Source organism: Sceloporus occidentalis, unplaced genomic scaffold (genome assembly GCF_023333645.1).
Source record: "Sceloporus occidentalis isolate IW3139 unplaced genomic scaffold, rSceOcc1.0.p SCAF_1, whole genome shotgun sequence".
NCBI classification, from domain to species: Eukaryota; Metazoa; Chordata; class Lepidosauria; order Squamata; family Phrynosomatidae; genus Sceloporus; species Sceloporus occidentalis.
In genome coordinates this window covers 273,640,920-273,655,073 of record NW_028316981.1, presented here as the reverse complement: position 1 = coordinate 273,655,073, position 14,154 = coordinate 273,640,920, and the positions used below count along the sequence as shown (strand labels likewise).

Here is a 14,154-nt window from a genome sequence, read left to right as displayed (position 1 = left end):
TAAGATTACACTGAGGATTTGACTGCATCCACACTGGAGAAATAATCCAGTTTGAGACCACTTTAACTACCCTAGGCCAGTCCTAGGGAATTCTGTGAACTGTAGTTCTGTGAGACATTTAGCCTTTTCGGTCAAAGAGCTCTGGTGCCACAAACTACAGTTTCCAGGATTCCATAGCACTGAACCAGGACAGTTAAAGCAGTCTCAAACTGGATTATATCTGCAGTGTGTTTTGGACCTTTGATTAGTTTCTTTATGAGTTGCCTTGGGTTCCACTCTGGGGGAAATGCAGAATAATAAATAACAGCAACAGCAATGGCTTGAATTGCCACACCACATACTGACATACGCTTAGCTTGTGATCCACTAAGACCCCTAGATCATTTTCACATTAACTGTTGTCAAGCCAGGTGTCACCCATCCTGTATTTAAGCATTTCATTTTTCCTGTCTAAACACAGTACATTTATCACTGTTAAAATGTATTTTGTAAGGTTTGGCCCAGTTTTCCAATATGTCAAGATTATTTTTAATTCTGATCCTGTCCTTTGAGGTATTAGCTACCCCCTCCTAATTAGGTTTTCTTGTTCAATTCAATAATAAACTTTACCCTATCCTGAAAGAGATAATACACCCCGCCCCCAGTAACAAACCCCAAACCCACAGTGATGAAGAAAAGAATTGGGTTTGGAAATCTGCTACATTTCAAGGCCACCCTTCATTAGCTTTAACAGTGTCCATTAATATTTGGGACCTGTCCAGAAGATAACAGGTAAAATCTACCTTTCTCGTTGTAAGCACTGCATCTTTATTTTAGAAAATATTAGTTGTTAAATGTGGTATTTATAAACAATATACAATGACAAAGCCACAAAGGCCAAACAATAAAAAAACAGTAGCATATTTCTTAGGAGAAAAGTTTATTGATCATCTTGATAACAAAACATGACTTTATGATCTGGGTCTCTCCTTTTTGCCTTTGTACAAGGCTAACAGAGAAACGTTTGCTACTTTAACAACCTTGAAACGAACTCCAGGAATGTCACCGACAGCATGACCTTTTCGACCAAAGCCAGCAACCAGGACCTCATCATTCTCCTGAAATTGAAACAAGAGAAGTAATTATTTTTCTCTGAGTAAAGAGTCTCAAGTGCAGTTTGAACTGTGAACTCACCTGAATGCTGCCTCCCACGGGATTACAAATTTCGTGTAAGCCTGGTCACACCCACAATCTCTATTATCAATTCTTAAACCAACCTTACAGCAGGACAGCTAAATAAAAGGCACTCTGGACCTTACTGTACCCACCCTCAAAAAAGTACTATGTTCTGGCAAACTGAAGTCCTACTCTAGTATTTTCAGGTATAACTAAGGTAAGTATGTGAAGAAGGGTTGTGTGCTTCTTTGCACCGAGGAAAGCCAGGGGCTCCTACATGCAGTAGCTAATATGTGATATTAAATACCAGTTTTCAAGAGTTTTGTAACTTCAAGGGACTAAGATAAACATAGCTGTATTCTTTCATGAGTGCAGTATTTCCACTCCCTTATAGTCTGCTTCCAAATTTTTCTGTTTTTTCCTTTATTCTGCAGGTGCATGTCTGTGATTACACTCTGGAAGAGCTTCAACTGGTCAGCATTCTTTTTATTATAGGGGCTGCAAACTTAGGGAAGTAGCACTTTGAACCCTATGCAACTTTTCCTACTAATTCAATTATTATAAAGTTGAAGCACAAACCAGATTAAGTTTTACCAAAAGCGGTTTTTGGAATTGTTGTGCCTACAACTCAGATTCAAATTATGGTGACCTTAAGGCAAACCTAACAAGGTTTTATTGTCAAGATTTGTTCAGAGGGAGGAGGACACTGCCTCTTCTTCTGTGTCTTGGAGAGGGACAGTTGCCCAAGATCATCCAGTAGGATAACATGGCCAAGTGGGGATCTGAACCCTGGTCTTCTGGAATACTACTCCACTACTCAAATCACTGTACCATGCTGACTCTTTTGAACAGCAATCTTTTCAAAAAAATTTAACTAGGATTTTTTTTTTACCTCAATAAAATTCAAACAACCATCATTAGGAACAAAAGCTGTTATTTTCTTGCCATTCTTGATCAGTTGGACTCGAACACACTTCCTGATGGCAGAATTTGGCTGCTTAGCTTCTACGCCACTAAAAAGGAAAGAACAAATTGTCACACATACTGTATTTCTTCTATAGCAATCTAGTCATCCTTTTGATGAGGACAGCAAAACATTCAGTGGGTCCTCCATATCAGTGGAGGTTTAGTTTTGGGCCCCACACCGAATGCCAAAAAATATGATTGACTGTGTCCCATATTATTCAGTGGCAGTGATGCAAACATAACACACTTCAGCACATGTGTGCAGTCACCACCACTGAATAATATGGGATGCTGCGATCCACAGGCAGTCAAATTCATGAATCTGGAGCTTGCTGATACAGAGGGCCCACTGTATACCAGTTCAAGATAGAGGGTTGAATCCAATGTCTTTTTTGTGGCAGGAGCATTTTCTCAGCATAGTTCCACTCAAAACAGCCCCACAAGTGGAAAAAGGGGAGGCAAGCAACAGTTACTTATTTTCTGCCTTTCTTGCAGGCCTCAGGAGTACCTTCCTTGCTCTTCTAGAGATTCCCACAACATCCAGAGCAAATGCTAAGGAGCCTTAGTGGAGCAAGTACTGCAGCCACAGCACTGCGAGTTGTTTGACTCAGCCTTCCATAGTTTTGGTAAAAACCTACCTAGTTGGGGGCAATTGGCTTACAGATTGTAAACCATGAGTGCAGTGTTTCACTATGAAGTGGTATAGAAATGTAAATACTATCGCCATTAAAAAACAACAACCCTACTTCCACTTTCCCATCTACTCACATCCATTCTTCTGGATGAAAAGTCTTCTACAGAAGAAACCTTAGCCATTACCCATTGGCCTTGCATGAGAAATAGCTGAACTTCACTGCATATGTCCCTAAACATGTATGTCTTGAAATATACAGAAAAGACAGAAGCCTTTCACATAGTGTACATGCTACATTTTACATCACAGACAATTAGGTATGAGGAACTAACTGTTGTGAAAAATGGGAAGGATGCAACTTGCCAATTTTACTTTTATTTGGAAGACATGTAAAATCAAAGGAAACAAAGTTAATTTCCAAAATTTGTTTTATTCACTGAAACAGCTGAATGAATATGCAAGACTGGAAATCCATAAAGGGCTGAATTAAGTTTTCCAGCTGTTGGAGGGCAGAAAAAGAGAATATGTTAACACTGTTCCTTTACTATTGATGCTAACTACTTTATTTCCATAAAATATTTGTATCCCACCCTATACCTGAGGATCTCAGGGTGGTGTATAATAAAATCAAATTGAAATAATTTAGAATAATAAAAAAAAATAGAAACATATTTTTAACTCTACTTTGCTTGGTCAGCTCCTTAGTACAATACAGGAATTGGAGAAGATGCCACCTTTCCCAGTACACAAAACTTACACTTTTTCCAGGACAATGCCTTTGGCATGGGAAGCTCCTCCAAAAGGGTTGGCCTTCAGAGCAGTACCCAAATGGGCCTTCTTGTATTGTTTGTCATGCCATTTCTGGTCACGTCGGTGACTGCGCAGCTTCCTGGCTGTACGAAGCCCACGACACTTGCCTAGAAAACAACAGTTTATTAGACCACCATGCACCTTATTAATCTTCTTGTCAAAATGTTGGCTTGCACTGCATAGATTCTCCATACTGTTTCCATCTTTCTTATCATAACTGCACTATAAATTTACAAATTACAGTGCGCCCGCATCATAAGCGGGTTTGAGCATATGCTCAAACCTGTGGAGAGCTGCGTGGGAGCGAGTGGGGCAGCACATCCCATTTGAATGAATGGGGTGTGTGCCTGTGGCATACACGGGATTTGGCTTACGCGGGGGGTCTGGAATGGATTCCCGCGTAAGCCAAGGGCCCACTGTATTTGCTAATACAGAATCTGTTTTTCTTTGCATCAACACACTTATAATATCCACTGCAGCCAATAAAATAAAAATAGGCCAGTTTATCTTACATGCTAGCAGCTCAGGTTTAGAGAACCTTGTTAGCAATATTTCATGACCACCAAACCCCCACTGGTGTATGTTAATCCTTATTTATTTAATTTATATCCCACCATCTCCTTGTACAGGACCCAAGGCAGTTTACAAGCAGTTAAAAACAAGGTGTAGCTAAAAAAATTATTTGTATAAAAACTGTAAAATCTTTAGTATTTATGTAGATCAAATGGATCATTTCCTAATACAACCTCAACTTGTGTCTTACAGAAAGAGAAAGCACTCCATCTGTTCTTTAATAAAAAAAGTACATTAATAATCAAAATATAAGATTTTCAGATACTGAACTGGATGATAATATTTTAACAACAAAAATGAAGTATATCTGACACTGAAAGAACTGGGCCAATGTCTTTACAATTAACATGCCTGCAGCTTGAATAATGAAGAAATACCGTTCATGCTTCCAATTCTTGGTTTACATACACATTGATATGCTCCAAAATACTGTAGTCCTGTTTTGCCTCAGTGACCAACCAGAGGCAGGGCACAATACTTCCCATGACGTTGTTCCTCAGGAACACTACAATTTGGCAAAGTCAGTTGTTGAAGTACAACTCCCAGATGCCCCAGCCAGTTCTAATTTAAAAAGCAATGTGACTTATACTGCCATGGACTGAGGTAAGTTTCATATAGCTGTGACCAGCGGCCACTGGGACACCTCTCAAAAGCCACATCTATCAAGCCCCTATATGGTTCAGGGTCCAGGCTATCTGGCAGACTGTATCTCTCTGAATGAGGCAGCCTGGGCTCAGAAATCGCCAGGAGAGGCCCTTTGCTCAGTCCCACCACTATCACAAGCATGGTTGGTGGGGAGGTGAAAGAAGGCCCTTTTGGTGGCTGTCTCCTTGTTGTCCTTCCACCAGCAGGCTAAAATCTTTTTATTCAGACAGGCCTTGAAAACAAAGCTCTTGAAGAACAGGCAATGGTGGAGTCTCCTTCTTTAGAGGTTTTTAAACAGAGGCAGGATGGCCATCTGTCAGGGGTGCTTTGATTGTGTGTTCCTGCATGGCAGAATGGGGCTGGACTGCATGGTCCTTGGGGGCTCTTCCAACTCTATGATTCTAATTGTTTTCACTGAGTGGTTCCCGACTGTTCTTTGTTTTGGCCTTCAAACCCCAAGAGCCTCAGCCAATATCCGAGACTTATGGGAGCTGAAGTCCAAATCATCCAGAGGACCAAAAGTTGGAAACAACTCAGTGCTTTTAAAAGGTCTTTTTGATTGCATGCTATTCTTTAATTGAAATGTGACTGGTTTTAATACTGGATTGGTACTTTAAATCTATTTCAATGTTCTCTTTTTGTATGTTTTGAATTGTGTTGATCTTTCAGATTGTCAAGACTTTTGGGTCCCAATTTTTTTGTGGGGGAGGAGGGACATGGAAAACGTTGGTTTCACCCAGTGTGTGTGTGTATATATATATATAGAGAGAGAGAGAGAGAGAGAAAGAGAGAGAGATTAGGAATGAGAAGAGCATTTATGAAAGATCTAGATAAGATCCTATAGAGTAAAGATATAGAACTGAGCACTACAGTCAGAATCATACAAGCCATTATATGGATGTGAGATCTGGACAGTAAAGGAAGCAGACAGAAGGAAAATCGATTCATTTGAGATGTGATGCTGGAGAAGAGTGTTGAGGATCCCATGGAGAGCCAAAAGGACAAAGAGAGGGTCCCTGAACAGACCAATCCTACTCAAAGAGTCCTCATTCATTGCTGGAAGGAGGGAGGTCTCAAGCGGAGAGCCTTGGGCTTTGTGTCCTGGGAACATTATTCTTCAACCTATTGCTCAGGGGCTTAGATCACTCCTCCCAAACGCTGGCCTCCCAGGTTTTTGGACACACACACGCGCTATGTATCTCTTATGTGATTCAAAAGCATATATAACCAGACAAGATCCTGACACATATATTATATGTGTGTGTGTGTGCTTCTAAAGCACATACTGTATAACCAGACAAGATCCTAATATGTGTCTGTGTGTATGTGTACAAACACACACACATATATGCTGTCACTGCTACATAATCGGTGCAAAGGCTGAGCCCTTCCTCCGCTCCGCCTGCAGTGGCGCTGAGATCCAGGGAGGCCGCGTGGCGAGGGCCCCTCCTGGCTTCCTTCCCTCCCTCCTCCCTCCCTCCTTCTCCCGCGTGGCGCCGTTCTGAGGGCGCAGAGGGCGAAGGCAGCGCTGAGAGCCAGGCCGGGAAGGGAGAGGCCGCCCTTCTCTCGCTCCGGATCCGGAGCCACTCACCCATCGTGCCGACCGTCGACGCCGAGGAGGAAGGAAAGACCCAGAAGCCTCCGCGGCAGGGAGTCGGCCTCGCTTGGAGGCCCTCCCCTTCCCAGCCCCCGGCCGCGAAAGGACAGGCTACTCTGCCGCCTGCCGCCACCAGGGGCCCTCTCGCTTCACAGGAGCACTGTGGGAAATGTAGTCCGGAAACCTCGCCGTCGCCAGCAGCAGCAATTGTGGCCACACGCCCCGAACCCACAAGGCAGGGACGCTTCCATGGGGACAGCCAGAACCCACGGAATACCTGCCTCTCCAAACTCCATGGGCGCCTTCATCAGGGAAAGGGCTTTAAAAAGGAAATCATACAGCAGACTATATCTAGCTGTTTATCTATGAATATCTATATCTATATCTATATCTATCTATCTATCTATATATATAAATCATGCAAATCCGAGAATTTCATAGGATGGAGCTCATGCCAGTTAAAGCACTGTATCAAACTGCATTAATTTCCCAGTGTGATATATATATATATATATGTATGTATGTATGTATCAGGTAAATGTGTTTGCCTGATATATTTTTAACACATTTACCTGATTATTTATATATATATATATATATATATATATATATATAAAATATCATCACACCAGGGTCACCCAGGGGCTTTTATACTTGAGCTGAGACTGGAACCCTGGTCTCCAGAGTCTTAGGTACAAAACACACCACAGAAATAATCCAGTTTGAGGCCGCTTTAACTGCCCTGGCTCAGTGCTAGGGAATCCTGGGAACTGCAGTATATTGTGGCCCCAGAGCGCTCTCTGACAGAGAAGGCTGAGGCCTGTTACAGACTGCCAAAATAAAGCTGCTTCAGGTCTCTTTGGAGGTATGCTATTTAAATGATTCATGGGTCCTAAGAGTCCGGAGGTCGCGCCAAAGCCACACTCCATTCCTAAGCACTGGAGGGCAGCTTTGGTGCAGCTTCTGCATTCTTAAGATGCATGCGTCATTTAAACAGCATACCTCCAAAGAGACCTGAAGCAGCTTTATTTTGGCAGTCTGTAACAGGCCTGAATGTCTCACAAACACTACACTTCCCAGAGTTCCCTAGCATTGAGCCTGGGCAGTTAAAGCGGTCTCAAACTGGGTTATTTCTGCAGTTTGTTTTGGACCATTTTTGACTGAAGGCAGTGGTCCCCAAACTGGGCTCTTTAAATGATTTCAGACGTCAGTTCCCAGAATCCCAGACCATTGGCTAACATGGCTGAGGACTCTGGGAGCTGAAGTAAAAAAACCCACTTCTTAAAGGGCAGAGTTTGGGGACCCTGACTTGGGGCTTCCTTAGCAAGTTTCTGCAAAGAGGGTTTGCCTTTGCCATTGCTTTCCCTTGAGGCTGAGAGAGTGTGCCTTGCCCAAGTGGGGGCTTTTATGCTGGAGCTAGGACTTGAACCCTGTTCTCTAGAGTCCAACACTCAAACCACAACACCACTCTGGCTCTTTCCTCAGCACTTTAATTCCCAACTAGGCAAATCCAGGTTGCTTTCCTTGTATTACTGAATACAATGAGGTTTTTTTCACCATCGAGAGTATCATGCCTAGGGCGTCTCCAGGCAAAGAGCGACCAGAACAACATGGCGGTTTTCCGGTTTCAGACCGGAAGTTGGGGCGGTTCAAGGTTTTTTTTTTAAGGACTTTTAACTTTTAGCTTGCACAGTCTTAGTGGGGGGAATTTGCTCCACTTTGGGCGCACGCTCCCTGTTTTAAACTGTACTTTGGCCTTCAGTTTTACTTCAGTGAGTTATTTAGAACCCCTGGCGGGTCAGGCGTTGGAGTAGCCACCCTTCGCTGCCGGAGGCAGCTGTACGGAAACCCAGCGAGGCCCCCGCGAAGGGTGGCTACTCCAACGCCTGACTCGCCTGCGTCTTGTTTGTCCCATTCCTCTCCAGCTGCGAGATGGGTGAGTTTTTGGTGGGAAGGCTTTTATTTCTGTCGGAGGCGACCTTCTAGGACTCTTCCCCATCCTTTCCCAATGGACTGAGTAACCATAGAGTCTATTGATGGGGGTTTCGCCATAGGTTGCTTTCCAATGAATGGCTTTCCTGCATTTGTACACGTGTCTTCCATTCTGACGTATACACACACACAGATACTGTGTGTGTGTGTATAGTGTGTTTGTGTGTATTATTACCTATGTACAATAATATTTAGGAATCTATTTCACATAATAATATCCCACATACAGTATGTAATAAATCACATTGATTATCCATTCAATACTACCTTATCTAAATCTTATTCTTTACAGACCATTTAATGTTAACTAAACCAGTAATTAAAAAAAACCCACACATAAAAGTATTATTAATATCTTCATTCTTCTTTTTGTCTTCTTTTTATCACATACTATTATTCATTCCGCAAAGGTATATTAAAATACAATTAATTAACAATACTATTATCTTCATATTACTCTACCCTTCAGAATTTCAGAAGTAAAACACTTCAGAAGGAGGGTAACTCTTAAGGTTCTTGGACTGAGAAAATAATGTGGTTTGACATCAATTTTAACACTCAGGAGGTATAGACACACAGCGGTTTGATACCACTTTTAACTGCCATGTCTGTATCCTAAAGAATCCTGGGATCTGTAGTTTGGTGAGGTATTCAGCCCGGTCTGTGAGAGAGACCTCTGGTGCCTCGACAAACTACAGATCTCGGGATTGTGTAAGATAGAGTCTTGACAGCAAAAGTGTTGCCAAACTGCATTAATTCTGCAGTGTGCATACACCCATGGGATCCTGGGAATTGTAGTTTCTTGTGGCACCAGAGCTCTTTGACAAAGAAGGCTAGGATATCTCACAAAAACTACAAATCCCAGGATTCCATACCATTGAGCCATGGCAGTTAAAGCAGTGTCAAACAGCATTATTTCAGCAACAGAGATTGGACCAAAGTTTGAGCATCAGGACAGAGCCTTGAATGGAGTCTGGTAGTAGTAGATTGAACTCAGCAGTGTATTGAATAATGAGTGCTTGGACAACTACAGTGGTCTCTCCACATTCACCGGGGACCCCTGTGGATGTGGAAAAACTGCAAATAACTGTAAATTTACAGCACTTTATAAATAAAGGCTAATAATAATAAATAAAAAGCCACTACCATATACGCTTGACTATAAGCCGACCTCATGTATAAGTTGAGGGCAGGTATTGGGGCCAGAATTATGAATTTTGGTGTGACCCATGGATAAGTCGAGGGTAAAATTTAGCAGCATGTACATCCAAAGGATGTAAAGGATGAAGCAAAGGAAAACAATGCCAAAGAACTTACAAAATTGCAGCAGCCATAACTATTTGTCCTCATACTAGATCAATGAGAAGAGAATAGAAGGAGATCAGTGCTTCCAGGGCAGATTAAACTTGCCATTCAGCAGGGGATGGTTTTACATATGTATGATTTAAATTACAGTGCTTACATTGGCCTGTGGATCAGTCAACTCAGGTATTTTGAATCAGTTTTTCTAACCTAAATTTCTAGACTTGTACATGAGTACAGTGCGCCCGCATCATAAGTGGGTGTTCTATATGTGGAAATCAGACTTTACTGTGATGCCCTTGGGCTCTGAGTGAAAACTTACGTTTTTCATTTCCAGGTTTTTAAACTAAGGTCCAAATCACACTGCAGAAATAATCCAGTTTGAGATCGCTTTAACCTCCCTGGCTCAATGCTAGGAAATTGCGAGACATTTAGCTTTCTCTGTCAGAGAGCTCTGGTGCAACAATAAACTCTAGTTCCTAGGATTCCCTAGCACTGAGCCAGGACAGTTAAATCAGTCTCAAACTGGATTATTTCTGCGGTGTGTTTTGCACCTAAGTTTTACTACTGGATTCTCTATTGCTTCTTGCTTTCTGCTGCTAATTTTCATTATTATTAAAAGACTCCCTCCTTTGGTTTTGTCCTTTCAGGCAAGTGTCGTGGGCTTCGTACAGCTAGAAAACTACGTAATCACCGCCGGGAACAGAAATGGCATGACAAACAGTACAAGAAGGCCCATTTGGGTACTGCTCTGAAGGCCAATCCTTTTGGGGGAGCTTCCCATGCCAAAGGCATTGTCCTGGAAAAAGTGTAAGCAGTACTGTTTTCTCTCTCTAATGAACCGGGGAATGAGAGAGGAAGAAAAGAGAAGCTGTGAATTTTTATTTTGGCAACAGACAGGATCTTGAAATGTCACTCTGGTATATAGTATGGTATACCTTTGACCTTTACTGTAAGTTCAAGGCAGTGTATATTGTGTGTTTTTTTCTGCAAATTCAATTTTTTAAAAAGCAGTGCAGATCGTTGATGCCAATAAGCTTAAGGAACCTGAGTTTCAGTAGTGATGAAGATCTTGGAGCACAAGGGTCCTCATCATGTTGAAGGGTGTGTGTTAGGATGGTGTCTTTTTGCCAGCAAAGAGAGAGGCTGGAAGCCACTGGTGAGGGTTTCTATGACCAAGATCCTTCTGTGCCTGGTTGTGCAGTTTGTTGTTTTGTTTTTTCATCAGCAGTGAGTAAAAACCTCAAATATGGCCAATCAATATGCAAAGAGCAGCTAGATTTGGAATTGATGAGTCCCAAGTATCTCTGTTCCCTTAGGCAGGCCCAGTCTGGACACATCAGCATTGATGTGCTTGTTTAGCTAATCTGTGTGCTTCCACATAGCTGTGTATGGTTGACTGTAGGGGAGAAACTAAATACACAGCTTGCTGTTGTTGAATCCTAAACGGAATCAAACCAGCAACACTAGAAATGTGGTGGCCTTACTCATGACTGTTTTGTAATACAGTATTTTGTAATATTGTAATGCATGGTTTTGTCACAGTGACTTTAAAAGCTGGACAGTGAAGGTACAACATACTTTTAAAGATTACCTGGCAGCGAGGAGGGAACATTTTCTTTTCAACTTTGCTCATAAAGCAGGCCTTACTGTGGCATAACTTTCCCTCTAAAAATATGTAATAAGTATAATGAACTCCATCTGTCATTGTTTTCTGTATCCCACTGCACCCGTGTATTCACAAAATCTGCTTCAAGACTCTCAGCCTTCCAGAGCATGGGGGTGGGATTTGATACAGCATGCTTTCAAAACCAAATATTAACCCATTCTTTTTTTATTTCTTGTTATCTTTTGGTATTGTATTCTGTTTAGTCTTCTGAATGAGAGTGCAATACTTAGATATTTACTTATCCATCTCATTAAGGCTGCATCTTCACTGCAGAAATAATCCAGTTTGGCACAGATTTAACTGCCATGGCTCAATGCTATGGAATTCTGGGAATTTTAGTTTTGTGAGATATTTAGCCTTTTCTGTCAGGGAGCTCTGGTGCCATAAAAAAACTGCAAATCCCAGGATTCCATACCTTTTAAGCCATGACAGTTAAAGTGGTCAGTTAAGTGGTCTCAACCTGGATTATTTCTGCAGTGCCTAAATTCACTTAGGTTTACTCCCAGGTGAGTAGATGTAGGATTTCAGTCCAGTACAAACTACTAATTGCTCAAAACTTGTGCATTTACCTGGTAGTAAAGGTCCACTGCATTCAATAATTCTTTTCAGTTCAAACACATCAAACTGGGTTATGAGTTTATTGAAACTTGACAGGCCTGGATCTGTGTGAAACTGCATTTTTTTTTTTTTGCAATTTCATTGTTATTTGCACTAAAGGGGGCAATAAATAATGAATAATTTTGTATGACTTTCTGATCTAATTTTAATTTTAAAGTCTTTCATCACATCAAGAACGAGGTAGACTTTAAAAATAAAAACTAAGTGGTAACAGATACTTGAGATACATATAGAAATGTGGTTTAGAAGCATTTCTAAGAAATGTATCTTGTATTCTTAATATTTCAGCGGAGTAGAAGCTAAGCAGCCAAATTCTGCCATCAGGAAGTGTGTCCGAGTCCAGCTCATCAAGAATGGCAAGAAGATAACAGCCTTTGTTCCTAACGATGGTTGTTTGAACTTCATTGAGGTGAATGAATGCATTTGAGAAATTTGAGTTCTGTTGGTTGATAACTGTTAGGGATAATGGATTAATAAATCAAACTGTTTTATTACCTTCTTTATAGTTACAAAGGCTTGCAAATGTGAACAAACATTTCTTTCTTTTTAATTGTAGGAGAATGATGAAGTCCTAGTTGCTGGATTTGGTCGGAAGGGTCATGCTGTTGGTGACATTCCAGGAGTTCGCTTCAAAGTTGTTAAAGTAGCCAATGTTTCTCTGTTAGCGTTGTACAAGGGAAAAAAAGAGAGACCCCGATCATAAGTTCTGCAATGGTGTTGTAATAAACATTTTCATTTAACAAGACACTTCTAGGATGTTTTTTACAGTAATTTTAATTTTTCATAATTTGAATATTTTACGGCAAACACTTTTGAAACCAAAGGGGTGTATAACTCTTAATATATCTCTACTGCTTCAGTTCGTAAAAATGGATTCAAATCCTTGCTTAGCCAAACTGAGTTCACTGAAACTGTCCCTCCCAGCATGTATATATGGTTGCTGCTCCACTTGCAAAAGAATTGTACTCTATGCAGAAGTAGAATTTTTTTTATAAACAACACTTTTTAAAAATGCATTTTTAAATTTGATTTTCTTAATAGCTATGTTAAACTTGCTAATTAAGAGTGGTCTTATTTATAAAAGCTTGTTTTTATGATAAGTTCTTATTTTTAAGAGAAACAGTGTACAAGGTTAGACAATCCACATGTATTGGATTAAGGAATATGAGATTCTGCCTGCTGTCTTAAATTGTTGTGCTCTCAGTTTTAAAATTCTCACTTTAAAGGAGCAAGCCTTTGCATCCTTGGAGAAATAAATCTCTTTGACATTAGTATGGAATAATGTTGAGTAAACATTTGTAGGATTGGACTGTGCAAAGAGCTTTAAGAAGTTTTAGCTACAAGACACACCTCCAAAATATTAGTTGAAACAATGTATTTTCTTTAAGACTCTGCTGTGGAATTTGTTTCCATTGAAAGACTTTTAGTTTCTCTCCTCCTCTTACTGTATCCTTTGTCACTCCCAAATTTCCTCTCTGTAGAGAGGATCCCATACTCTAACAGGGAAAATTTGGCGGACAGGAGTGATGCCATGAGGAGAGTGATTCTCTATGACCAATGATGTCCATTTCAGCTGGTGTTGAGATGGGAAACTTTGGAGGGCCTGAGGGACGTTCTCCACTGCTACCTAGATCATCTGCAGGCTTGTTGGCTTCTTCTAGCAAAAGTGGAAATGACCAGAAGATCTATTTTGTATGTGTATATGTGTTTAATGGTATGTTTCTTTTGCTCAAACAAGGTTTGTGTGTAGGGATTGCTTCAGAGGAAAATTGCCTGGAGACATAATTCTCTCCTTTTTTGGCACTTCTCGGAAGGGGGAACGGGAGGTCTGGGAGCCGCAAATATTATCCTTTGGGCCACGTGCTTAACATCCCTGCACTAAGAATATCAGCCTGGCTAGATTCAACCTTTGTATGTGAGAGCGAGATTTGCCTAAATTGAGTAGAGATGAGGTTACTTAGGCAGACTACTCAACATTAATTGCAACTACTGAGGAAATCTATAGTGTTCATTTGGCAAGAGAGACAGCCCATGCTATAAAGAGGTCAATCAAAAAGGGAAAGAGGAAATTGTATTTTGAAGATAGCTGCTTTCGGATAGGAGATTAATTGCACATTTGCAAACTGCTTCGGATGGAAGATTCTGACAACAACTACTGCTTCTGCTACTACTACTGTATAATCTGGGTAAGGT

The 14,154-nt window shown here is 41.1% G+C and overlaps 3 protein-coding genes across 4 annotated transcripts in view; 2 read left to right on the top strand and 1 right to left on the bottom strand.

Moving 5' to 3' along the window:
* Window positions 1–902: 902 nt before the first annotated feature.
* LOC149323877 (small ribosomal subunit protein uS12) lies at window positions 903–6,480 on the bottom strand. The gene is made up of 4 exons (XM_089493714.1): window positions 6,375–6,480; window positions 3,513–3,672; window positions 2,048–2,168; window positions 903–1,097 (listed from the first exon to the last, which is right to left on the bottom strand). Exons 1-4 carry the CDS (start codon window positions 6,376–6,378, stop codon window positions 951–953), a joined length of 432 nt encoding a protein of 143 aa, XP_089349840.1. The 5' UTR covers window positions 6,379–6,480; the 3' UTR covers window positions 903–950.
* Window positions 6,481–8,230: 1,750 nt separating this feature from the next.
* Window positions 8,231–12,706, top strand: LOC149323876 (small ribosomal subunit protein uS12). Its single transcript, XM_089493729.1, has 4 exons — window positions 8,231–8,316; window positions 10,325–10,484; window positions 12,250–12,370; window positions 12,518–12,706. The coding sequence occupies exons 1-4, from the start codon at window positions 8,313–8,315 to the stop codon at window positions 12,662–12,664; spliced, it is 432 nt and encodes a 143-aa protein (XP_089349855.1). The 5' UTR covers window positions 8,231–8,312; the 3' UTR covers window positions 12,665–12,706.
* An 81-nt stretch (window positions 12,707–12,787) lies between these two features.
* The window catches only part of LOC149323875 (V-type proton ATPase subunit S1-like protein), a 33,892-nt gene continuing 32,525 nt past the window's right edge, over window positions 12,788–14,154 (top strand). The window contains exon 1 of one of the 2 annotated variants that reach the window (XM_089493666.1): window positions 12,788–13,675. In XM_089493666.1, the coding sequence (XP_089349792.1) occupies window positions 13,519–13,675 (157 nt within the window). In that variant the 5' untranslated portion in view covers window positions 12,788–13,518. Of the gene's footprint in view, window positions 14,148–14,154 lie in introns of both variants that reach the window. The other variant, XM_089493674.1, reaches the window with a different exon arrangement.

Excerpts from the sequence above, each read along its gene's own strand:
- LOC149323876 (XM_089493729.1), top strand. Across the intron at positions 10,485-12,249 it reads GGCATTGTCCTGGAAAAAGT|CGGAGTAGAAGCTAAGCAGC; the intron begins GTAAGCAGTACT and ends TTAATATTTCAG. Across the intron at positions 12,371-12,517 it reads GTTGTTTGAACTTCATTGAG|GAGAATGATGAAGTCCTAGT; the intron begins GTGAATGAATGC and ends TTTTAATTGTAG.
- LOC149323877 (XM_089493714.1), bottom strand. Across the intron at positions 2,169-3,512 it reads GGCATTGTCCTGGAAAAAGT|TGGCGTAGAAGCTAAGCAGC; the intron begins GTAAGTTTTGTG and ends TTTCCTTTTTAG. Across the intron at positions 1,098-2,047 it reads GTTGTTTGAATTTTATTGAG|GAGAATGATGAGGTCCTGGT; the intron begins GTAAAAAAAAAA and ends TTTCAATTTCAG.